Here is a 24,254-nt window from a genome sequence, read left to right on the forward strand (position 1 = left end):
TTGGACATTTACACATGTGGCGGTACCACATATGTTTATTTTTTTTTTAACCCCTTGGAGACAAAGCCCATTTTGACCTTAACCCCTTAGCGCATATGGACATTTATGAACGTCCATATGCGCCTCCACATATATAACGCGTGCTCACGAGGTGAGCGTGCATCATACCCGGTGGGTCCCGGTTGCTTTAAGCAACCGGGACCCACTCTAATGCCGGACATCGCCGTTCGGGCTGATGTCCGGCATGAACTCTCTAGACACGGTGATCAAAGTTGATCGCCACGTCTAGAAGTGAAAGTAAAAGCATCCCGGCTGCTCAGTCGGGCTGATCGGGACCATCGCGATAAAATCGCGGTGTCCCGATCAGCTAGGATGCAGCAGGAGGTCCCCTCACATGTCTCCTGTGCGTCCGATCGTCGATATCCAGGCTTGAGCAATCAACCGCCGATAACACTGATCCCTGCCATTGAATACAATGGCAGTGATCAGTGTATTGAATCAATGTACTGCATGTTATAGCCCCCTATGGGAGCTATAACATTGCAAAAAAAAAAAAAAGTTAATAAAGATCATTTAACCCTTTCCCTAATAAAAGTTTGAATCACCTCCCTTTTCCCATAAAAAAAAACTGTGTAAATAAAAATAAACATATGTGGTATCGCCGCATGCGTAAATGTCCAAACTATAAAAATATATCGATAATTAAACCGCATGGTCAATAGCGTACGGGGAAAAAAAATCCAAACTAGCGTATTTTTAGTCACTGTTTATACCATAAAAAAATGAATAAAAAGTGATCAAAGAGTCCGATCAAAACAAAAATGGTACCGCTAAAAACTTCAGATCACGGCGCAAAAAATTAGCCCTCATACCGCCCCATACGTGGAAAAATAAAGTTATAGGGGTCAGAAGAGGACAATTTTAAATGTATAAATTTTCCTGCATGTAGCTTCAGAAGTAATACAAAATCAAACCTATATTAGCAGGGTATCATTTTAACCGTATGGACCTACAGAATAAAGAGAATATTTCATTTTTACCGAAAATTGTACTGCGTAGAAACAGAAGCCCCCAAAAGTTACAAAATGGCGTTTTTTCTTCAATTTTGTCTCACAATGATTTTATTCTGTTTCGCTGTAGATTTTTGGGTAAAATGACTGATGTCATTAGAAAGTAGAATTTCCACCTACAGACCCATATAAGGGGTTGCTTTTGCATTTCCAATTGTACTTTGTACTGACATCACTTATTTAATAACATAATCTGTGGCGAAACAAAAACAAAAAACAAAAACAATTTTGTAACTTTTGGGGGCTTCTGCTTCAACACAGTGCACTTTTTGGTAAAAGTGACACCTTTTCTTTATTCTGTAGGTCCAAACGGTTGCAAGGATACCCAATTTATGTAGGTTTTATTTTATTAATTATTTAAATTAATTATTTATTTTATTTATTTTAATTTTCTGACCCCTATAAAAAAAAATTATATTTCCGCATACGGGGCTCATTTTTTGCACCATGGTGTGTAGTTTTTATCAGTACCATTTTTTTTTTTATGGGACTTTTTGATAGTTTTTTATATATTTTTTATGGTATATGAAGTGACCAAAAATGCACAATTTTGGACTTTGGTATTTTTTTTTATGTGTACGCCATCAACCAGCCGGTTTATCTACCCTTATATTTTAATAGTTCGTACATTTACGCAAGCGGGTGTCCCCAAAAATTGGGGAGAGGATTCAAACTTTTATTAGGAAGGGGTTAATAAACTATTATAAACTTTTTTTTAACACTTTTTTTTTCTTAGCCCCAATAGGGGGCTATACCATGCAATCTTTTGACTGCATATACTGATCAATGCTATGCCATAGCATAGCATTGATCAGTGTTATTGGTATTCTGCTGCTCCAGCCTGCTGAGCGGGCATGGAGCAGCAGATCACAGATCGGACAGTGAGGAGGCAAATGAGGACCCTCCTGCTGTCAAGTTAGATGATCGGGACATCACTGTTTCATCACGATGGTCCTGATCTGAGCTGCCAGGACATTTTACTTTCGTTTTTAGACGCCACAATCAACTTTCATTGCGGCGTTTAAAGGGTTAAGGCATCAGCCCGATCGGCGGTGCCCAGCATTAACCCTGGGTCCTGGCTGCTGATAGCAGTCTGGATCCACCAGGTCTCATGCGCGCTCTGCTCGTGAGCGTGCTTCCAACCCTGCTATTGGTCATCTAGAAGCGACAACCAATAGCAGATCAGGGGTGGGGGTTAACTTTTGGTTTCCCCTTTTTGCCCACCCACAGTAGGCCGGGCAGAATGGAGAAATCGACAGAGACCGGCGCCGAAGTCCGCTTACCCATCAGTAGCAGAAGAGGATGGCCATGCGGCTCCTTGGATCCTACGGAAGCCCGTGAGTTGCCTAGCAACATCTGGAGGGCTACAGTTTGAGACCACTATACAGTGTTCTCTAAACTGTAGTCCTCTAGATGTTGCAAAACTACAAATCCCAGCATGCCCAAACAGCTGTCTCAGCATGCTGGGAGTTGTAGTTGCGTACCCCCAGCTGTTGTATAACTACATCTCCCAGCATGCCCTTCGGCAATCAGTACATGCTGGGAGTTGTAGTTTTGCAACAGCTGGAGGCACACTGGTTGGAAAATACTGAGTTAGGTAACAGAACCTAACTGAAGGTTTTCCAACCAGTGTGCCTCCAGCTGTTGCAAAAGTACAACTCCCAGCATGCACGGTCTGTTAGTACATGCTGGGTGTTGTAGTTTTGAAACAGCTGGAGGTGGGGGGTCCACTGTTCTGGCACCATGGGGGGCTTTGTAAACACACAAGGCCCCTGACTTCCATTCCAAACAAATTCTCTTTCCAAAAGCTCCTCTTCTGAGCATTGCGCAAGCAGAGAAATGGGGTTACAAACTTTGGGGTTCATTTTCTCCTATTACCCCTTGTAAAAATATAAAATTTGGGGGGAGGAAAACAATTTTAGTGAAAAATAAATTTCTCTTCATTTACACATCCGAATTTAACAAAAAGTCGTCAAACACCTGTGAGATGTAAAGGCTCACTGTACCCCTTGTTACGTTCCTTGAGGGGTGTAGTTTCCAAAATGGTCCAAAAACCATTGTCGTTCCTTCCCTTCTGAGCCCTCTACTGCGCCCGCCGAACACTTGACATACACATATGAGGTATTTCCTTACTCGAGAGAAATTGGGTTAGAAACTTTGGGGGGCTTTTTCTCCTTATTACCCCCCTTGTAAAAATGTAAAAAATGAAGATTTTGAATTTTCCCCTTCCCTTTGCTGCTAACACCTAAAGGGTTAAAACACTTACTGAATGTCATTTTTAATACTTTGAGGTGTGCAGTTTTTATAATGGGGTATCCACTTCAAAACTGAACTGGTCCCTGAAAATTTCAGATTTTGAATTTTTTTTTTTAAAATTGGAAAATTGCTGCTGAACTTTGAAGCCCTCTGATGTCTTCTAAAAGTAAAACGATCTCAACTTTACGATGCAAACATAAAGTAGACATATTATATATGTGAATCAATAAATACTTTATTTGGAATGTCTGTTTTCCTTACAAGCAGAGAGTTTCAAAGTTCAAAAAATGCAAAATTATCTATTTTTTCATCAATTCTTTGAATTTTTCACCAAGAAAGGATGCAAGTATCGACAAAAATTTACCACTAACATAAAGTAAAATATGTCACGAAAAAACAAGAATCAAAATGAAAAAAGTTAAAGCATCCCAGAGTTATTAATGCTTAAAGTTACAGTGGTCAGATGTGCAAAAACGCTCTGGTCCTCCAGTGAAAATTGCCATGGTCCTTAAAGAGGTTATCCGGCCTAAGGTGATTTTAGTACATACCTGGCAGACAGTAATGGACATGCTTAGGAAGGATCTGCGCTTGTCTTGGGCTATATCTGCATAAGTAAAAGCATCCCAGAGTTATTAATGCTTAAAGTGACAGTGGTCAAAGTTGATTGTTTGCGTCTAAAACGAAAGTAAAAGAATCCCGGCAGCTCAGCGGAGTTGAGTGGGACTATCGCAACAAAATTTCGATGTCCCGATCAGCTTACCGGACGAAGGGAGGGTCCTCACTGCCTCTCAGTTGTCCGATCGGCGATCTAATGCTCCATGCCTGCTGCGCAGGCAGGAGCAGCAGAGCACCAGTTACATTGATCAGTGCTTTGGAATGGCAGAGCACTGATCAGTGTAGGCAATCAGAAGATTGCAAGTTTTAGCCTCCTATGAGAGCTAAAGAAAAAATATATAAAAAAAAAAAATAGTTCATTAAAATCACCCCCTTTTCCCATTTTTGAAATAAAATAATGTTATAAAGAATACAAATAATCATATGTGGTACTGCCGCGTGCGTAAATGACCGAACTATTAAAAGGGTTCTCCGGTGCTTAGACATCTTATCACCTATCCAAAGGATAGGGGATAAGATGCCTGATCGCGGGAGTCCCGCCACTGGCGACCCCCGTGATCTTGCACAAGGCACCCAGTTTGTAATCAGTCCCCACAGCGTGTTCGCTCCGGGTCTGATTACTGTCGATCACGGGGCCGGCGGCGTGTGACCTCACGCTCCGCCCCTCAATGCAAGTCTATGACAGCTATCATGCCCCCTTCCGTAGGCTTGCATTGAGGGGCGAGCGTGACATCACACGGGGGCGGAGGCGTGACGTCACGCGCCGTCGGCCCTGTGGTCGCCGGTAATCAGACCAGGAGCAAACACGCTCCGGGGACTGATTACAAACGGGGTGCCGCGTGCAAGGTCACGGGGGTCCCCAGCAGAGGGACCCCCGTGATCAGGCATCTTATCCCCTATCCTTTGGATAGGGGATAAGATGTCTAAGCACCGGAGTACCCCTTTAAAATATTAGGTTAGCTAAACCACACGGTCGATGGCGTACACATTAAAAAAATACCAAAGTCCAAAATTGTGCATTTTTGGTAACTTCATATACCATATAAATATTAATAAAAAGCAATCAATAAGTCCTATCAAAATAAAAATGGTACCGTAAAAATGAGCCCTCATACCACCCCGTACACGGAAAAATAAAAGTTATAAGGATCATAAGATGCCAATTTTAAACATACTAGTTTTGGTGCATGCAGTTTATAATTTTTTAGGTATTAACCCCTTGACGTACGCGTACGTCATGACACCCTGGTACTTAAGGACCCATGATCGGACCGGGATCCCTGCTGAAATCATTCATCAGGCATCCCGTGCAAACACCCAGGGGGACCCCCCCCCCCCCATGTCGGCAATCGCGGCAAATCGCAAGCGAATTCACACTTGCGGTTTGCGCAATTCCGGGTCATTACGGGTCTATGGTGACCCGGAATATAAGGGGGATCGCGGTTGTCCAAGACACCGACGATCCCCCTGAAGGGATAGGTGCCACCCCTCCAACCCCTGCTATTGGTCGTATAGACGCGACGACCAATAGCAGATCGGGGGGGGGGGGGGGGGTTACTTTCGGTTTCCCAGTTCTGTGGACTCTAAACTGTAGCCCTCCAGATGTTGCAAATCCCAGCATGCCCAAACAGAAAACAGCTGTCTCTGCATGCTGGGAGTTGTAGTGGCGCACCTCCAGCTGTTGCATAACTAAATCTCCCAGCATGCCCTTCGCGAACAGTACATGCTGGGAGTTGTAGTTTTGCAACAGCTGGAGACACACTGGTTGGAAAATACTGAGCAAGGTAACAGAACCTAACTGAAGGTTTTCCAACCAGTGTGCCTCCAGCTGTTGCTAAAGTACAACTCCAAGCATGCACGGTCTGTCATTACATGCTGGGAGTTGTAGTTTTGAAACAGCTGGAGGTTTGCCCCCCCATGTGAACGTACAGGGTACATTCACAAGGGCAGGTTTACAGGAAGTTTCCAGCTTGAAGTTTGAGCTGCAGCAAATTTTTCGCCGCATCGCAAACTCCTAGCAGGAAACTCACCGTAACACGCCAGTGTGAATGTACCCTAGAAACACTACACTAACACATAATAAAGGTTAAAACAACATATACATCTCCTTACACTGTCCCCGCCCCCCCCCCCCCCAATCAAAGTCAAAACGGAGCCTCCAGCTGTTGCAAAACAACAATTCCCAGCATTTCCGGACAGCCACTGACTGTCCAGGCATGCTGGGAGTTTAGCAACAGCTGGAGGCACCCTGTTTGGGAACCAAAAAAATTTAAATTTTTACACAAACATGCTGGTGTTGCCCCATACTTTTTATTTTCACAAGAGGTAAAAGGAAAAAAAAGACCCCCAAAATTTGTAACGCAATTTCTCCTGAGTACGGAAATACCCCATATGGGGGTGTAAAATGCTCTGCGAGCGCACAACAAGGCTCAGGAGTGAGAGCGCACTATGTACATTTGAGGCCTAAATTGGTGATTTGCACAGGGGTGGCTGATTTTACAGCGGTTCTGACAAACGCAAAAAAATAAATACCCACATGTGACCCCATTTTGGAAACTACACCTCTCACAGAATGTAACAAGGGGTATAGTGCGCCTTAACACCCCACAGGTGTTTAATGAAAATTCTTCAACGTTGGATGGAAAAATGAAAAAAAAAAAAATATTTCACTAAAATGCTGGTGTTACCCTAAATTTTTCATTTTCACAAGGGAAAATAGAAGAAATGGGATTACAAATTTTGGGGCGCTTTTTTCCTGAGTAAGAACATACCCCATGTGTGGATGTAAAGTGCTCTGCGGGGAACTACAATGCTCAAAAGAGAAGGAGCGCCATTGGGCTTTTGAAGAGAAAATTTGTCCGGAACTGAAGGCCACGTGAGTTTACAAAGCCCCCAAAGTGCCAGAACAATGGACCCCCACCCCACGTGAGACCCCATTTTGGAAACTACCCCTCTCACGTAATGTAATAAGGGGTACAGTGAGCATTTACGCCCCACAGGTGTCTGACAGATTTTTGGAACAGTGGTCCGTGAAAATGAAAAACGCCAGTGGGGTGTAAATACTCACTGCACCCCTTATTAAATTCTGTGAGAGGTGTAGTTTCCAAAACAGGGTCACATGTGGGGGGGGGGGGGGTCCACTGTTCTGGCAGCACGGGGGACTTTGTAAACGCACGTGGCCCCTGACTTCCATTCCAAACAATTATTTTTTTCCAAAAGCTCAATGGCGCTCCTTCTCTTCTGAGCATTGTTGTGCACCAGCAGAGCACTTGACGTCCACACATGGGGTATTTCCATACTCAGAAGAGATGGGGTTACAAATTTTGGGGGGCATTTTGTCCTATTATCCCTTGTAAAATTTTAAATTTGAGGGAAAACTAGCATTTTAGTAAAAAATAAAAATAATCATTTACACATCCAACTTTAACAAAAAGTCATCAAACACCTGTGGGGTGTTAAGGCTCACTGGACCCCTTGTTACGTGCCTTGAGGGGTGTAGTTTCCAAAATAGTATGCCATGTGTTTTTTTGTTGTTTTTTTTTGCTGTTCTGGCACCATAGGGGCTTCCAAAATGTGACATGCCCCCCAAAAACCATTTCAGAAAAACTCACTCTCCAAAATCCCACTGTTGCTCCTTCCCTTCTGAGCCCTCTACTGCGCCCGCCGAACACTTGACATACACATGAGGTATTTTCTTACTGGAGAGAAATTGGGATACAAATTTTAGGAAGATTTCTCTCCTTTTACCCCTTGTAAAAATTCAATAACTGGGTCTACAAGAACATGCCAGTGTAAAAAATGAAGATTTAGAATTTTCTCCTTCAATTTGCTGCTATTCCTGTGAAACACCTAAAGGGTTAACAAACCTTTTGAATACTTTCATTTTGAATACTTTGAGGGATGAAGTTTTTATAATGGGGTCATTTGTGGGGTATTTCTAAAAAGAAGGCCCTTCAAATCCACTTCAAAACAGAACTGGTCCCTGAAAAATTTATATATTTTGAAGCCCTCTGATGTCTTCCAAAAGTAAAAACATGTCAACTTTATAATGGAAACATAAAGTAGACATATTGTCAATGTGAATCAATATATAATTTATTTGGAATATTCATTTTCCTTACAAGCAGAGAGCTTCAAAGTAAAAAAAAAATGCAAAATTTTCATTTTTTTTTATAAAAATTTTGGAATTTTTCACCAAGAAATTATGCAAGTATCGACAAAATTGTACCACAAACATAAAGTAGAATAGGTCACGGAAAACAATCTCGGAATCAGAATGAAAGGTAAAAGCATCGCAGAGTTATTAATGTTTAAAGTGACAGTGGTCAGATGTGCAAAAAATGGCCGGGTCCTACAGTGAAAATTGGCTGGGTCCTTAAGGGGTTAAAATAAGATAAAACCTACATGAATTGGGTATCCTTGTAACCGTATGGACCTACAGAATAAAGATAAGGTGTGCTTTCTACCAAATATTGCACTGTGTACAAACGAGAGCCCCCAAAATGTACAAAATAGTTTTTTTTTTTTTTTATTATCTCACCCCACAAATATTTATTTTTTGGTTTCGCAGCAGGTTACAAGTTATGTCATTGCAAAGTACAATTGGTGATGCAAAAAACAAGCCCTTATATGGGTCTGTAGGTGCAAAATTGAAAGAGTTATGATTTTTAGAAAGGAAGGGACAAAAAGCCAAAATGCAAAAATGAAAATTTGCTGAGTCCTTAAGGTGAAAATAGGCTTGGTCCTTAACCCCTACAGGACCCATGACGTACCAGTACGTCATGAGTCCACTCCCGTTCTATAACGCGGGGCCATATCGGGTTGGGCGCAGCCTCTAACAATGGCTGGGACCCGTGGATAATAGCGCGTGGCACTGATCGTGGTGCCGCGTGCTATTAACCCTTTAGACGCGGCTTTCAAAGTTGAACGCCGCATCTACAGTGAAAGTAAACTAATGCCGGTTAGCTCAGGGAGCTGTTGGGGATCGCCGCAATGAAATCGGGGCATCCCGAACAGCTTACAGGACAGCAGGAGGGTCCCTACCTGCCTCCATGCTGTCCAATCGCCGAATGACTGCTCAGTGCCTGAGATCCAGGCATGAGCAGTCAAGCGGCAGAATCATTGATCAATGGTTTCCTATGAGAAACCATCGAACAATGTAAAAGATCAGTGTGTGCAGGGTTATAGCCCCCTATGGGAGCAATAAAAATGAAGATCATTTAACCCCTTCCCTAATAAATGTTTGAATCACCCCCCTTTTCCCATTTAAAACCAGTGTAAATAAAAATAAATATATGTGGTATCGCTGCGTGTGGAAATGTCCGAATTATAAAAATATATATTTAATTAAACCGCACGGTCAATGGCGTACGTGCCAAAAAATTCCAAAGTCCAAAATAGTGCATTTTTGGTCACTTTTTATATCATGAAAAAAATTAATAAAATCAATAAGTCCTATCAATGCAAAAATGGTACTGCTAAAAACTTCAGATCATGGCGCAAAAAATTAGCCCTCACACGCGGAAAAATAAAAAAAAAGTTATAGGGGTCAGAAGATGACAATTTTCCTGCATGTCGTTATGATTTTTTTCCAGAAGTACGACAAAATCAAACCTACATAAATAGGGTATCATTTTAATCATATGGACCTACAGAATAAAGATAAGGTGTCATTTTTACCGAAAAATGTACTCTGTAGAAACGGGAGCCCCCAAAAGTTACAAAATTTATTTTTTTTCTATTTTGTCTCACAATAATTTTTTTTCCGTTTTGACGTAAATTTTTGGGTAAAATGACTGAGGTCATTACAAAGTAGAATTAGTGGCGCAAAAAATAAGTCATATGGATGTTTAGGTGCAAAATTGAAAGAGTTATGATGATTTTTTAAAGGTAAGGAGGAAAAAAAACGAAAAAGGGAAAAACCCTAGGTTAATGACCTTGTAGAGGGGTTGAATAGTAAATAGAGATGATCGAATTTTCATAAAAAAATTTGGTTCGGTACGAATTTATTTGCGCAAATCACTATTAAATGGCTATTTCTGACCTACAGAGAGGCTCAATAGGGGTGTAGAACACTTTGCTTTGTCCTAACACGCATGTGGAGTGTGCTGTGTTAGTGAAATAATACTGTTATTCAGAATAACAGGCATCACTATTAGAATCACTGACGTAGAGCGTCTGTACGTGGCAGATTTTTTATGTAATTTTTTATTACTTTAATTTGAATTTATTGAAATTTTTTGATAACCCATTCTGGTGAGCATCAAGCTAGCGGAGCATCGTGAGGCAAGCTACCACCTGTTCAAGCCCCTGCCTCTCAGCGCACCCCCATACTCTGAGTGTCCACTTGAAAAGGGAGGGACTACAGTACCAGCGACTTAGACAGGAGCACATTCAGCTTCTGTGCCACTGGATAAGTCGGTGCAAAAAAGCTAGAAGTGGCTGCAGTAAAAAAGCTCGCACTTTTATCTTAAAATCGAGCTGGCAGTCCTCTGCCAGGCGAGATACCACCTGTTACAGCCCCTGCCTCTCAGAGCCCCCCTGACTGTGAAAGTGTGAATGTTTCATTTAAATCACTTACGGTTCATTGTTATCGCTCCAAGCTGTTTCATTGGATTCTTGTGATAATTCCAAAGGTAGTATGACGGATACGACCATAGGGCCTCAGTAAGATTACATTGATATTTTTAAAGATTTATTAGATTCCCAAGTTTAATGTCCCGGTGTTAACTTTGAGCTAATACTGTATAACCACAAAACTCAAACTAACAAGGAGTCACATGGCACTACAATGACAGAGCCTAGAGGTGGCAGCAGCATGAGTAGACCATTATCTGGCAGAATGACAGCATGGAATTGGCGGAAGCAAGAGGAGACCATATAGTGGCTGACTGACACAGCCTGCAGCAGCATGAGGAGATCATAGGGCTTCACAATCCCTAAGATTAAAAGATACATTTTACTAATTTTCATTGAAGATTTATGGTAGCTAGTGCTACCATAAAAATGTGTAGGTAATGTCCCAGGCGCAGCAGAGGCAGTAAACCATATAGTGGCTAAATGACACAGCCTGGAGTTGGCGGAAGCATGTGGAGACCATATGGTGGCCGAATGAGACAGCCTGGAGGTAGCAGCAGAAGCATCAGGAGTCCTGAAGTGACCCGGTGACAGAGTGGTGCAGTGGGTGGCAATACCAGTACCCGGTAAAGAAGATGGGTGATAAAAGGTCTGATGCGGAGGAATGTTCGTAACTGGGGAGCAGCGCCTTAAATCTGTTTGGCACTACACATATTTGTGAAGTGTTGGTGTGGCACCATGGTCAATCTACTCTGATGCATCTGGCATTGGTGGGTGGAAATCCTGGCTTATCGATGCCTGATTCATCTTCACAAAGGTCACTCTCTCCACATTTTTTGTGGACAGACGAGTTCTCCTTGGGGTGACTATGGCCCCCGCTGACTAAACACCAGCTCTGATGCCACAATACTGGCCAAGCAGGACAGCTTTTCCAGGGCAAACTCTGCTGGTTGCGACCACAAATCAAGTTTGGCTGCCCAGAAATCCAGAAGATCTTTAAGGTGTGTTGGCATGGGCATGTCAAGGTATGCCAGGTCCTGCTCCAGGTCTACCTGCTGCTGATGAGTTGCTTCACTACGTGTATGAAGAAAGGAACTCAACAGCGACTGTGGGCCCAGGCTGCTGCTCATGGAGCTGGTACTGCTCATGCCACCCCACCCCTCCCAGCAGTCATGGCAATGGAAGGGGAGCGCAGAGTGTCCCCCCCCCTCCCCCCGAGTCAGACCTGCGAGAGGATGTACGATGGCGCTGATAGGCATCGGTCAACTGACAGTCAGTTTATCCTCCCACTCAGTGTGTGTACAAAAGGCCCCCATTTTGTGGCCGTAGCGAGGGTCCAATAAGGTGGAGAGCCAGAAGTCATCCTGCTGCCGAATGGTGACAATTTGGCATTGTGCCATTTGTGCAAGTGACTCGGAGGGACTACCTGTCTCCATCCCCACTGCATACTGCCACGGTGTGTCTGGGTCCTCTGTATTGCCTTCCTCATAACCCTCTAGCTCCGCAGGCTGCTCCTGCTCCTCCTCTCCTGTCAGATGACTTGAAAAACCACCCATCTCCCAAAACAAACTGTGCCCCTCCCCCTCCAGTTCAGCCCCCACAGGGATCATGTGGCAATGTAGTAGGCGCCATGTCTCCATTGCCCTGACCAGACAGTTTCCAACACGTGTTGTAGGAAATGAAGCAGTGGAATTATGTTGTTCATCCTGTAATCCTGGCAACTGACTAATAATGTGGCTTCCTCAAAAGGCCCTGAGCAAACGGCAGGTGTCACGTATGAGCTGCCACTGGTTGACGAAGTTACACAGGGGAGTCCTCCTATCCGCTTGGATCATCAGGAAATCGGTGATGGCTTTTCTCAGTTCGTATAGTCGGTCCAACATATGGAGGGTGGAATTCAAACGTGTCGCAACTATTGCATATAAGACTATGTTGGGGATACCGTTCTGACGCTGCTGCTCAAGGAGGGTGTGCTTTGTGGTGTACGAGTGGCTGAAGTGCATGCAAAGTTTCCTTCCCATTGTTAGGATGTCTGGCAAATGGAGGAAAACTTCAGGAAGCTCTTGACAACCAGATTGAACACATGTGCCATGCAGCGCAGCCAAGATGTTCTTTCCATTGCCAGTCTTTGTGGAGTAAGCCATGCTCCAATTTCTTTCTGAATTACTTTTAGCAGTTCCTCCCCTGTGTGACTCCGTTCGGCAAGTCAAACCATGTGAAGAACAGCGTGACACCGCCATGACCTGCACACATGGTATGCTGAAGGAGCACCGAGACTTGTCTGTGCAGTGGAGGCTGAGGACAGTGTGGAGGATGAGGAGGCGGAGTCGCACACTGTCACAGGACCAACGGCCTGAGAGTGTGGAGGAGGAAGCGGCGTGACCCGTCCAAGTTGGTGTTGTGGCTGTGCAAGAACCACATTCACGCAGTGGGTCGTAAAGGAAATGTATTATCCCTGACCATAGTTACAGCTCCAGACGTCGGCACTGCCATGCACTTTGGTACACACCGACAGGCTCAAGGACTGGTCCACCTTCTCTTCCACAAAATTGTGCAGGGCTGTTACTGAGTTCTTCGCAAAGAAATGACGGCTTGACACTCTCCACCTTAGCTTGGCACAAGCTATCAGTTCTCTGAAAGGTGCAGAGTCCACCACTTGAAAAGGGAGGGACTGCAGCACCAGCAACTTCTTCAGGAGAACATTCAGCTTCTGCGCCGTTGAATAAGTGGGCACATACTGTTGTCTCGTGGACATTGCTTCGCCGATGGATTGTTGGTGGAATGACTAAAAGTAGGAGGAGCAGGAGCATCTGGAGCGACAGAAGGAGGGTATGACACACCGCTCCCTTCAGCTGAGGTGGGGAGCCTTGGCTGGCTGAAAGAGCCAGAGAGCGGCGTGCCACTAGGTGATGCAGCAGGCTGGACCACTACATCGGAGCCACGGTTTCCCAGGCTGCTTTATAGTGGCGCAGCAAATGTTGACGCAATGCCAACATTGGGACCCTGGCCACGCTTCACCCTCTGCCAACACATCTTGCATGTGACTGTTAACCTCCTCTGGATGCTTGATGAAAAACTACCACAATGCCGAGCAGCTGATTTCCCCACCAACAGTCTGCACTAATTGACTGCTACTGCCGGTATCTCGAGGAACCCCACTACCTCCCGGGAAGGTAGGCTGCAGCAAAGCAGCTGGTCTCCCTCAGGCACGTTTGGCTCCAGAATTTCCACTTCTGCCACCATGCTTACTGCCAACCATGCTACCACCATGTTGGCTCAGCTGCTGCCTCACGGGCAACCTGCAACCCTCTTCTCCTGATGATGAAGCCCCTTCTGCACCTGGCTCCCAACTGCGATCGGCTTCATCATAATCATCAAGTGTCTGCATGTTACTGATGTACTCCTCAGGTTCCTCAACAGTGTCTGCTTCAGGTCCCTGAACCCTGGCAACACCGCCTCCCACGTCACTCTCCTCATCACTACTTGTCCACCTAGCCGATGTATCCTCCACTTCTTGGCTGGGCAGTGGCTGCTGGCTGTCCTCTATTAGATCGTCCTCACTGAACAGTGGAGCTGAACCCACAGCATAAGATACTACTTTAGGGGAGGGAACAGCATAGGAAAGAGGCAATGTAAGGACAGGGACTGCTCCCAGGCAATGCCAACTGAGGGTTGTATCTGAAGAACCCACTGACTTGACTGGGGGTATCAGATGTCCCTTGTGATAAAGTGGATGACCATGTCAACCAATCAATGATGGAAGATGTGGTATGCACTTATGAGGGCAGAAAAATATGCTAAAGCACGCTTAAAAAAGTATTTGAGTACAACACAAGCTGGCGAGTACTTTTGCCTGTCCTTTCACAGTATCTAGGCACTTGACAGATTAACAGGTAGAAAATAGTACACTACTTGTACTATTGTAGGTATGTGGTATGCACTTATGCAGTCACAAAAATGCTCTACAGTATGCTTAGAAAAAGTATTTTTGCACAACACCAGCAGTACACAACAGTGCTGCAGCACACAGTCGCTGTGTACTAAAACCAAAATTGCACTCTCTCTCTCTCTCTCACAGACTATTAAGCTAGGTTTCCACTTTTTTTTTTTTTTCTGGCAGTTTTTGGAAAACTGCCACTGCGGTTTTTGAGCCAAAGTCAGAAGTGGATCCATAAGGGAGAAGTGAAAGTCCTTCCTTTGTATGTCCTATTCCTTTCGAATACATTTCTGGCTTTGGCTCAAAAACTGCCAGAAAAAAAATATATTTGACACAGCCTACGGAATGGACTGCTGGGTTTGTATTATACCATCTACAGACTAGTATAACCAGCAGGATATTTGTTGTGGAACAAAGACACAGTTGTGCTAAAAAAAATATTCCTCCATCCTCTTGTTTCTCAAGCTGAGCCAGCTTGTTCAAATGTATGAGGCAACACACAGCTCTCTGTCCCTCTCTGTAATACACTGCTGTAGAAAGTGACTGGGAGGTTAATGGCTGCAGTAAAAATTATTTTCTGTGAAAAATGCACTGCTCCCTGTCCACCAGAACGCTGACGTGACTATGAGGTGAAACTCTGCTTTTAAAAGCTTGTCTGTGTAAACACACAGTGCTGTCCTATCCATCAGCAGTGAAATGATGAAGTGATGAGCTGGAATATGGCTACCGATTATATAGAGCAGTGATATCACAAGGGTGAATGGCTGCTGATAGGCTGCATCCTGCATGAGATTCAGGGTCATCCCGCCCACCCTCGTTCCCACCTTCCTAGAGTTCCTTGCCCCATGTCCTCACATGTGGATCTGACATTTTAGATGCCCTGGAGCCTGGACTGCACCAAATGGAGTTTAATGAAGCAATTCCCATGATAGAATTGCCTTTGATATTGACATTCGTTGCAAATCGAACTTTTCATGAAATTCGTAACAGATTCGGATTCATCAGATTCGATTCGCTCATCTCTAATAGTAAAAAAGCAATCTTTGCAGATGATACTAAACTCTGTAAAGCGGTAAACACTATAGAGGACTATAGTGCACTGTTACAAATGGATCTGGATAGGTTGGAGGTTTGGGCTGAGAATTGGCAGATGAGGATCAACACTGATAAATGTAAGGTAATGCACATGGGGAGGAAAAAGCCGGGCTGGGATTATGTATTAAATCGGAGCACACTTGGGACAACTGACATGGAAAAGGACTTTGGTCACTACAGCTAAATTTACTGTTAACTAAGACTCCTGTGTTGGGCAGCTGCTGCCAAGGCAAATAAAATCATGGGGTGTATTAATATGGGTATCACTGTACAATTCACTAGTCAGACCACACATAGAATACTGTGTACAGTACTGGGCACCAGTGTACAAGAAAGATATAGTGGAGGGTGGAGAGGGTTCAAAGATGGGCAACCAGAGTAATAAGGGGAATGGGAGGACTACAGTACCCAGAAAGATTATCAGAATTAGGGTTATTTAGTTTAGAAAAAAAGGAGGCTTAGGGGAGACCTAATAACTATGTATAAATATATCAGGGGACCGTACAGAGATATCTCTTGTGATCTATTTATACGCAGGACTGTATCTATAACAAGGGAGCATCCTCTATATTTAGAGGAAAGAAGGTTTCTACACCAGCACAGATGGGGGATTCTTTACTGTAAGAGCAGTGAGACTGTGGAATTATCTGTCTGAGGAGGTGATCATGGTTAAATGGATACTCCGGAGAAAAACATTTTTTATTTTTTTTTATTAACTGGTGCCAGAAAGTTGAACAGATTTGTAAATTACTTTTATTAAAAATATTTATCCTTCCAGTACTTCTTAGCTGCTATATACTACAGAGAAAGTTATTTTCTTTTTGAATTTATTTTCTTTTTCTGTCCATAGTGCTCTCTGCTGACAGCTCTGTCCGTATTAGGAACTGTAAAGAGCAGGAGCAAATCCCCATAGCAAACCTATGCTGCTTAGAGAGCACTGTGGACAGAGAAATCCAAAAACAAAAAAGAACTTTCTCTGTAATATACAGCCGCTAAGTACTGGAAGGATTAAAAAAATCTTAATAGAAGTAATTTACAAATCTGTTTAACTTTCTGGCACCAGTTGATTTAAAAAAACAAAATAAAATAAATTTAAAAAGGGGGTCGATGCATTTTTTGAAAATAACATTACAGGTTATGGATTCTAGATCTATATTGACAGGAAGTTGATCAAGGGATCTATTCTGATGCCATATTTGGAGTCGGGAAGGAATTTTTACCAAGAATATGGTGGGTTTTTTGGCCTTCCTCTGGATCAACTCATTAGGGTTATAGGTTGAACTTGATTGACTTTGGTCTTTTTTCAACCTTGTGAACTATGATGGATGATAGGCGACTACAGCCATCACGCCCCATCCATTCATGTCTATGGGAGGAGGCATGACGCTAATGTCTCAGCGGCCAGACCCACCAAATCTTACCCCCTCCCACTTTAACACCTTAACGCATCAGGATGTACATTTACGTCATATACACAACACAAGCACCAGACAAGTGCTCGCATCATGCACTGCAGGTCTTTTTACCGAAAAATGCACTGCATAGAAACGGAAGCCCCCAAAATGTACAAAATGCAGGGGTGTGGAAATAAAATAAAAAAAAACTACTTGTCCAAGGGACTAAAGCGGAACACAATCTACTTGTCCCTCAAGAAAATCCACTTGTCCTGGTAGATGAAATAATTTCAACCAAAATAGTACGATCCACCCCACAAGACCACCAGGGATGGATATAAAATCCCTTTAGACACTGCTGTCAACTTAGACAGCAGTGATCTAATGGTTTAATAGCGGCCATGGCGATCGCAGCATGCCAGGATATTAGCGACGGGAGAGCTGTAGCTCCTTTTACACCCGAGGCAAGGCCCCCCCAATCTGACCCTTATAACGCCAATTTTTCCATATACAGGGATGTATGAGGGTAATCTTATGTGCTGTGATCTGTAGTTTTTATCGGGACCATTTATTATCAGAACTTTTATTAGGAAAGGGGCTTATTCACACATATACGCACTTCTTAAAATATTTTCATCACTATTTTTCAGTGTTCATAGGGACTTAAATATTGAGTCTTTTGATTGGAAACCACTGAACAACGCTGTGTTACTGGGGGTGGAGGGGAAGGGATCTGCTTCTCCAGTTTATATGCTGCATTTTATTTACTCTAATTTATGTGTCAGAAAATGCTGGAAGTTGCAGTTAGTTAGCAGATAACTACAACACCCAGCATTCCCTGATGCAGCCTATGGTTGCTGCAGCATGTTGCACTGTATAGTAGTACAGTTAAGGTTATTGTGTAACATGCTGGGAGTTGTAGTTTTGGTCCGTGTCAGCTGCAGAGCCATAGTCTGTCAAGGAATACTGGGAATTATAGTTAGTAACTATAACACCCAGCATGCCCTGATACAGCCTATGGCTCTGCAGCTGACCCGAACCAAAACTACAACTCCCAGCATGTTGCACTTTATAGTTCTACAGTTTAGGTTATGGTGCAACATGCTGGGAGTTGTAGTTTTGGTTCGGGTGTGTTTGCGTGCATCTGTGGGGCTCTTGGTCGGCGGGCGAGTATGAAGGGGGCGGGATTCTGGTGGTGCAATTTAGTGCGGGTGGCCAGAAGCCACTAAAAATAAACAAAAAAAATTAGCACAACTGGCAGCAGCCCTTATCATACATTGTATACATACATCATACATACAGACACATTATACATACACCCGCCGCTGCCCCCCCATCATACATTACACACACATCATATATACACAGACATCACACACATGATATATACACAGATATCACACACACATCATATATACACAATCATACACACACCATACATATGCACACATCATACATACACCCGCCGCTGATACTCCCTCCTAATTATACATTATATACATATACAACCACCCTTCCCGCCACCTGCATGCTCGGCCTCCTCACCTGAGCTTCACACTCACCAGCTTCTACATTACACAAAAAGCAGGGGGAGAGCGAGGACGAACACAGCTCTGTACACAGCCCCATCCCCTTCCCCTGCTCTGTCTCCCCAGGACCTCATCTACCACGGAGAAGCTGAAAGTTTGCACGGGGAAAACACAAAGCGGGGGAGAGAGGAAAGGACGCACTGCACTGCATGGGGCTGGGGAGGATCTCTGTGTGTGACGGAGGACAGACTGCACTGCACGGGGAGGATTTCTGTGAGGAGGACAGACTGGGGCACGGGGTGGGTTCTCTGAGCAGCGGCCCCCGGCTACTGAAATCAGCTGAGGGCCGCCGCCCCCTCCATACACTCTGAGCGCCGGTGTGAGGTGTAAACTTGCATCGGCTCCTGCACCTCACACCGGCATTAAAGAAAAATAAGGGAGAAGTCGGTCTGTCCCTGCTAGCCCGATACAGGGCTAAATCTATAAACAATTCACCTGCCCGGCGTCCAAAACTACTTGTCCTGGGCGTCGGGCGATAGGATTTCCACATCCCTAAAAATGGCTTTTTTCCTCTATTTTATCGCATAATTTTTTTTATTTTTATTTTTTTTGGGGGGGGGGGGGTCAGTAAAATGACTGATGTCATTACAATGTAGAATTGGTGGCGCCCAAAAAAAAAAAAAACATCATATGAGTCTGTAGGTGCAAAATTGAAAGGGTTATGATTTTTTTACTCCTTGGGGATGGAGGGCTTACCTATACACCCTCAGCCCGCTCCCTGTCTAGAATGCGGGGCCAGACCGTGGCTCCGCGTCATAGCGGGTCGGGCCGTGGCTAATTGCGCGCGGCATTGAACGCGGTGCCGCGTGCTATTAACCCTTTAGATGCAGCGTTCAAAGTTCAAATAGACATGTCTATTCCGTCTGTTAAAAACACCTCTTACCACCAGATACTTGCCATGTGGGGTCAGGGATTGTTGCTGGTTGGCTTATTTTTTGAACATATCTGACATTTGAACCAGATTGAAACATACAGCAGACCACAGTTTTCAGTCTGTTACAAAACACACAGATATGACCACAAAACGAACCAACTGAAGACACTTCCTGACTCCGAGCTGCTCATTGAAATCAATGGGGTATGTGGATACAGCAGCCGTAAAGCAGGAGGCGGCTTTGCAATTCTCACGTAACGTGGAGGCTGGATCCACAAATCCCAGACGTAACTGTGTGAATGCACCCTTATATATCTAAACTGACAGAAAAACGTTGTGACATGAAAAAATTATAGACTGTGCTTTGGTTATTAAGGTGCTGGACACTTAAGAGTTAAGTCTATTACACGGCACTGAGGTCACTGACCAGCATGAACTGCCAATATACAGACTAATGACACATATCCTATAGACGCAGCTACAATGCCCAACGATAGCCGTGGCGCCCGGTCTCCTCCGCCACGGGATCCCTTTCATTAGTTAAGGTTTCTCTCAACATAAAATGGCGGGGACCCTTTAAAGAATTCCGCGCTCCAACTTCCCAGGAGTTTGGCGGTTGTCCGGGTAACTGCCCTTCCCCCACCCCGAACCAATCACCTCCTCCCGCCATTACCGGCGCCAAAGCTCAGAACCCGCCCTGCTTCTTGTCAAGGAGACTGGAACGGAGGGCAGGAACGTAGCATGAAGCCACGCCCACAGGGGGTGGTCCTAAGACGCGTTTGGCGACGTCAGTCGGTCGCAGCGAATGGAAATGTGATAGGCGAGAGAGTTGGGAGTGGAAGGTTCGTTGGTGACGTCAGAGGGAGAGGATAGCAACAGTTGCCTTGAGACCCCCGGCGCCATAGTGACTGTAGCCGTGGAGACTGTTACTTGCCAACCGGAGACACAAGATCAGCAGTGGCCGGAGGAGCGACCCGGGGACCGCGGGGCCATAAGTTTTACAGCATCACCCATCTAACAGCACGGGGAGCCAGACCCAGGTGAACCGCTCACCCGTACAGTCCTTACCGTATTGGGGGTGGGATAGTGGAGGTCGGGGGCACGGAAGTGGATGGGACCTGTAGTGCTGGGAGAGTAGCGCTGCTACACATGTATTAACCCTTTAGTTTCCTCAAGGCCTTGGCGCATATATATATATATATATATATATATATATTTATTATTATTATTATTATTTTGTTCTTATATTTAAAAATGTCTGACCTAGTTTCCTCCCTTATCTATGGAACATGTCAGCTCCTAGTTTCAGGTCCATGGACTGAACTTTTAAACATGTCTTGTTTCTGTGCTGAAGTTTAGTAGTTTCCATAGAAACCGATAGGGGAGTAGCAGTTTGCTGCTTGCTGTTCACACTGGCAATCTGGAGTTAATACGCCTGGCAAGTAATAAATATTGTTTCTCCGTCCTTTGTGTATCACGCCTGTTATAGCATAGTATTTACATAGCTTTCCGGTTCTGGAGTAGTCATGGCGATGCTTCATGTGGTGATCGCCAAACGTTCGCCTTCCACTTTGCTGCTGGTAGTGTTGTTTTTTATTTATTTATATTTTTTTACGGAAAGCGGTTTATCTATCGTGTCTATGGTGACCGATGTATTGTCCCTGTTTCAGAAGGGACCATTATAGAGCGTGTGTCTTGAGGGACCCCGACACCAGATTCTGCGTAGATCCATCGGAGCGGCACGGTGACATGGTGTCTGGTCAGCAGTGTTATATATAGGGCTGATGCACTGTGATACCCCATTGTGTGCTGGATCAGTTTCCCCCAGTGATGTCATCTGTTTCCCTGATCACACCTGTTGTCTCACCTGGGAGCGCACACTCGCCAAGCGCTTCCTAGTGACACACGTTGTGATCGTCTTCACTTCTTATTGGGGGCTGGTGCTATGAAATGCTCTTCCTTGTGTATAGACGTAGCCTGTGGTTTACTTTAAAAAGAGGATTTTTTTTGGGGGGGTCTTTCATAGACCACTTTTACATGTTCACGTATAACTTGTACGGAGCCTATTGCCCTATATTTATGGCTTCCTTCCGTGTCGCCTATTGATGTCTTTTATATCTGGAAGGCAGGACTGTTTATTCTTGTTGCCTTAGGATACCAAACAGCCCAGCCGGACAGCGTTCACTGTGTACAATTGTATCCGCAAAGCAGGTTTGTTCCATAGAAAAGGGCACGGAAAATAAACAACTCGTAGGCATGTCCACTTATGTACTCGGGGGTAAAATTCAGAAAGGAATAGCTTAGAACTAACTCACAGGAGAGCGTGCGGATGGCGGCACTATTCACGTTCTCTTGTTCCGGTGTGGCTTGTAATAAACATCCCATAGTTTAGTGATCTTCAAATGTTGCAAAACTACAACTCCCACCATGCCCGGACAGCCAACGGCTGTCCGGGCATGGTGGGAGTTGTAGTTTTGCAATGTCTGCAGGTTTACAGTTTGAAGATCACTGCTATAGTTTATTCATTATAAGATATAGTAAAATTTAGAATACAACAATACTATGGGATTTTGACATCTGTTTTAATATCCGTTTTTATAGCGGACGTTATTTTGTGACGGAAGATAGTAACGGGAGAAATAGTGCATTCTCCCATCACAAAATAACGTCCGTTATTAATAACGAACTATAACGGATTAAAACGGATAATGTAAAAATCCCATAGACTATAAGGGGATTTTCTAACGGACGTTTAATGGCCGATTTTCAGGGTTTTCATAACGGAGCGTGAAACGGATCTTTAAAACGGATGAATTTTATAGTGTGAAAGCAGCCTAACCTGTTGTATTCTAAATGTTACTATATCTTATAATGAATAAACTATAGCAGTGATCTTCAAACTGTGAACCTGCAGACATTGCAAAACTACAACTCCCATAGTGGGAAAGCTGCCTTAGAGCTGGGCGGTATGACCAAAAATGTGTATCACGGTATTTTTGTAATTTATGGCGGTTCCACAGTAAATAACAGTATTTCTCCCCCCCCCCCCCCCAAATCACGTGACCCGCCGGTGCTGGAACTCTGTACTCTACACTGTATCCCTATGCACGGGCTGCAAAAGATAAAAAAACAAACTTTAACTCACCTCCCGTTGGTCCGGTACCGACCTCGCCTGCTTCCTGGTTATGGGAACGTCAGAGAGCCATCAGCCTATCACCAGCCGCAGCGATGTTCCGCCTCGGCCGGCGATAGGTTGAGCGCACTGTCAAGCCGACTTCTCACGTGACAGTGCGCTCAACCGATCACCGGCCGAGGCGGAACATCTCTGCGGCCGGTGATAGGCTGACGGGTCTCCAACGGGGGAAAGTGAGTTAAAGTTTGTTTATCTTTTTGCAGCCCCAGGATAGGGATACAGCGTACAGTATAGAGTTCCAGCGGGGCGGCCCGTAACAAACAGGAGGGAAAGGAGGGCAGCACATGCGGGTGACATGTGATTAGTTTCTGATGGGGACAGCGCAGCGCTGGGTTGATGATTCATTAATTCCTGAGGGAGAAGGGGCTCAACCAGTATTGCGGTATGGGAAAGATTCATATCATGCAGGACAAAAATTTCGGTGTTCGGTATGAAGTGGTATACCGCCCGGCACTACAACAGGTACTATTAGGGATGTTGTTCTCAAGTTGCAGAGCAAATTCTTACCTGTATGTGTCTAACGCCTGTCACATTTTGGCCCCTGGGGCCTACAGGAGATTGTAGTAGTAGGAAACTATTTGCTCATGCCCTATTGAAAGCTGTTTTATATAGACCGACCTCTGTCAGTCCTACTCTGCTCTTATTGAAAGTGGTCATTTTTGTACTTTTGGCATTGGACACTTCATCCTATACTACTATGATGCAGAAAGAACCAGTTGGCATTATTCCCAGACTGTTTCTATAGTTACTACTGCGAATACTTGGTGGAAAGAAAGAAAAAAAAAAATCTGTGGGCCGCATTTAGTAGTCACACGCTTGATGTATGTCACAGACCTCACCCATTTAACTTTCAGGAGGAGCCTAAGGGCTTAATCGTGTGGCGTTTTTTTAATCATCTCGTAAAGTAGTGGGAAAGAGTGTGTTATGACTACATTGTGTGAATAAAGCTATATGAACCTGTCTAGAGGTGACTGAAGTTACCAGACTTTATTATGCCCTTATAGTTGCTTTACGTACTCTGTGATGCTCAAGTGCGTGGCAAACCAATGGGCACAGATCTTGGCACGATGAGTACGTCAGGGTAGGTTTCTGCAACACAAGCTGGCCAGATGAACGTGGATGGAGTCTTCCAATTTTATGCATTTTTGTATATTGAGGCAGCCTCATTTCCTAAGTTTACTATCAGATAATCGCTTTAGGGCATAAGTCACATCTTGAAGTCATATTGTAATGTTTGTTGCCGTTTCTGCCCAGCCACCACATAAATGCATGAAACCCATCCTTCACTAGTGGTCTACCTAATATATACATTTATATTGGTGATCCCTATTCTTATTGACCCTTTATTAAGACTATGAACAGACACAACTTTTGTATGGATTTTTTGGCCTTAAAAAAAAAAAAACACACATAAATAGCTTTCTGACGTTTCTCCTCCCAATGCAGTTTTTTGGTGGCAAAAAAATGAGTTTGAAAAGAGTTCGGGGCCATATGCTTATGAACCTCAAGTAGTCATAGGAGCATACAGCAAAGTAGTCACAGCCTCCTGGGCTGTAATTGCGCCTAACAGCTCGGGACGGCCGATATTACCGTCCCTGAAGTCTCGCACTAGCCCAGAAGCTGGTTCGTGCCCAAGTTATCGCTGCTTATGGGCC

At 44.3% G+C, this 24,254-nt stretch overlaps 2 protein-coding genes across 6 annotated transcripts in view; one reads left to right on the top strand and one right to left on the bottom strand.

The window, feature by feature from the left end:
- Positions 1 to 20,208, bottom strand: part of ACSBG2 (acyl-CoA synthetase bubblegum family member 2) — a 207,103-nt gene extending 186,895 nt beyond the window's left edge. Inside the window, exons 1-2 of one of the 3 annotated variants that reach the window (XM_056570665.1) lie at positions 20,080 to 20,208; positions 3,875 to 3,930 (exon numbers count right to left, since the gene is read on the bottom strand). Coding sequence is in view for 2 of the 3 variants with exons in the window: in XM_056570654.1 (XP_056426629.1) it covers positions 3,875 to 3,930; positions 19,814 to 19,839 (82 nt within the window). In the remaining variant the exon portion in view is untranslated. Of the gene's footprint in view, positions 1 to 3,874; positions 3,931 to 19,813; positions 19,855 to 20,063 lie in introns of those variants that run through there. The other 2 variants (XM_056570654.1, XM_056570659.1) reach the window with 2 other exon arrangements.
- A 59-nt stretch (positions 20,209 to 20,267) lies between these two features.
- The window catches only part of RFX2 (regulatory factor X2), a 45,303-nt gene continuing 41,316 nt past the window's right edge, over positions 20,268 to 24,254 (top strand). Inside the window, exon 1 of one of the 3 annotated variants that reach the window (XM_056570726.1) lies at positions 20,268 to 20,446. The gene's annotated coding sequence lies outside the window, so the exon portion shown is untranslated. Of the gene's footprint in view, positions 20,447 to 20,511; positions 20,558 to 24,254 lie in introns of those variants that run through there. The other 2 variants (XM_056570709.1, XM_056570716.1) reach the window with 2 other exon arrangements.

The sequence above is a fragment of the Hyla sarda genome, chromosome 1, assembly GCF_029499605.1.
Source record: "Hyla sarda isolate aHylSar1 chromosome 1, aHylSar1.hap1, whole genome shotgun sequence".
Classification (NCBI taxonomy): domain Eukaryota; kingdom Metazoa; phylum Chordata; class Amphibia; order Anura; family Hylidae; genus Hyla; species Hyla sarda.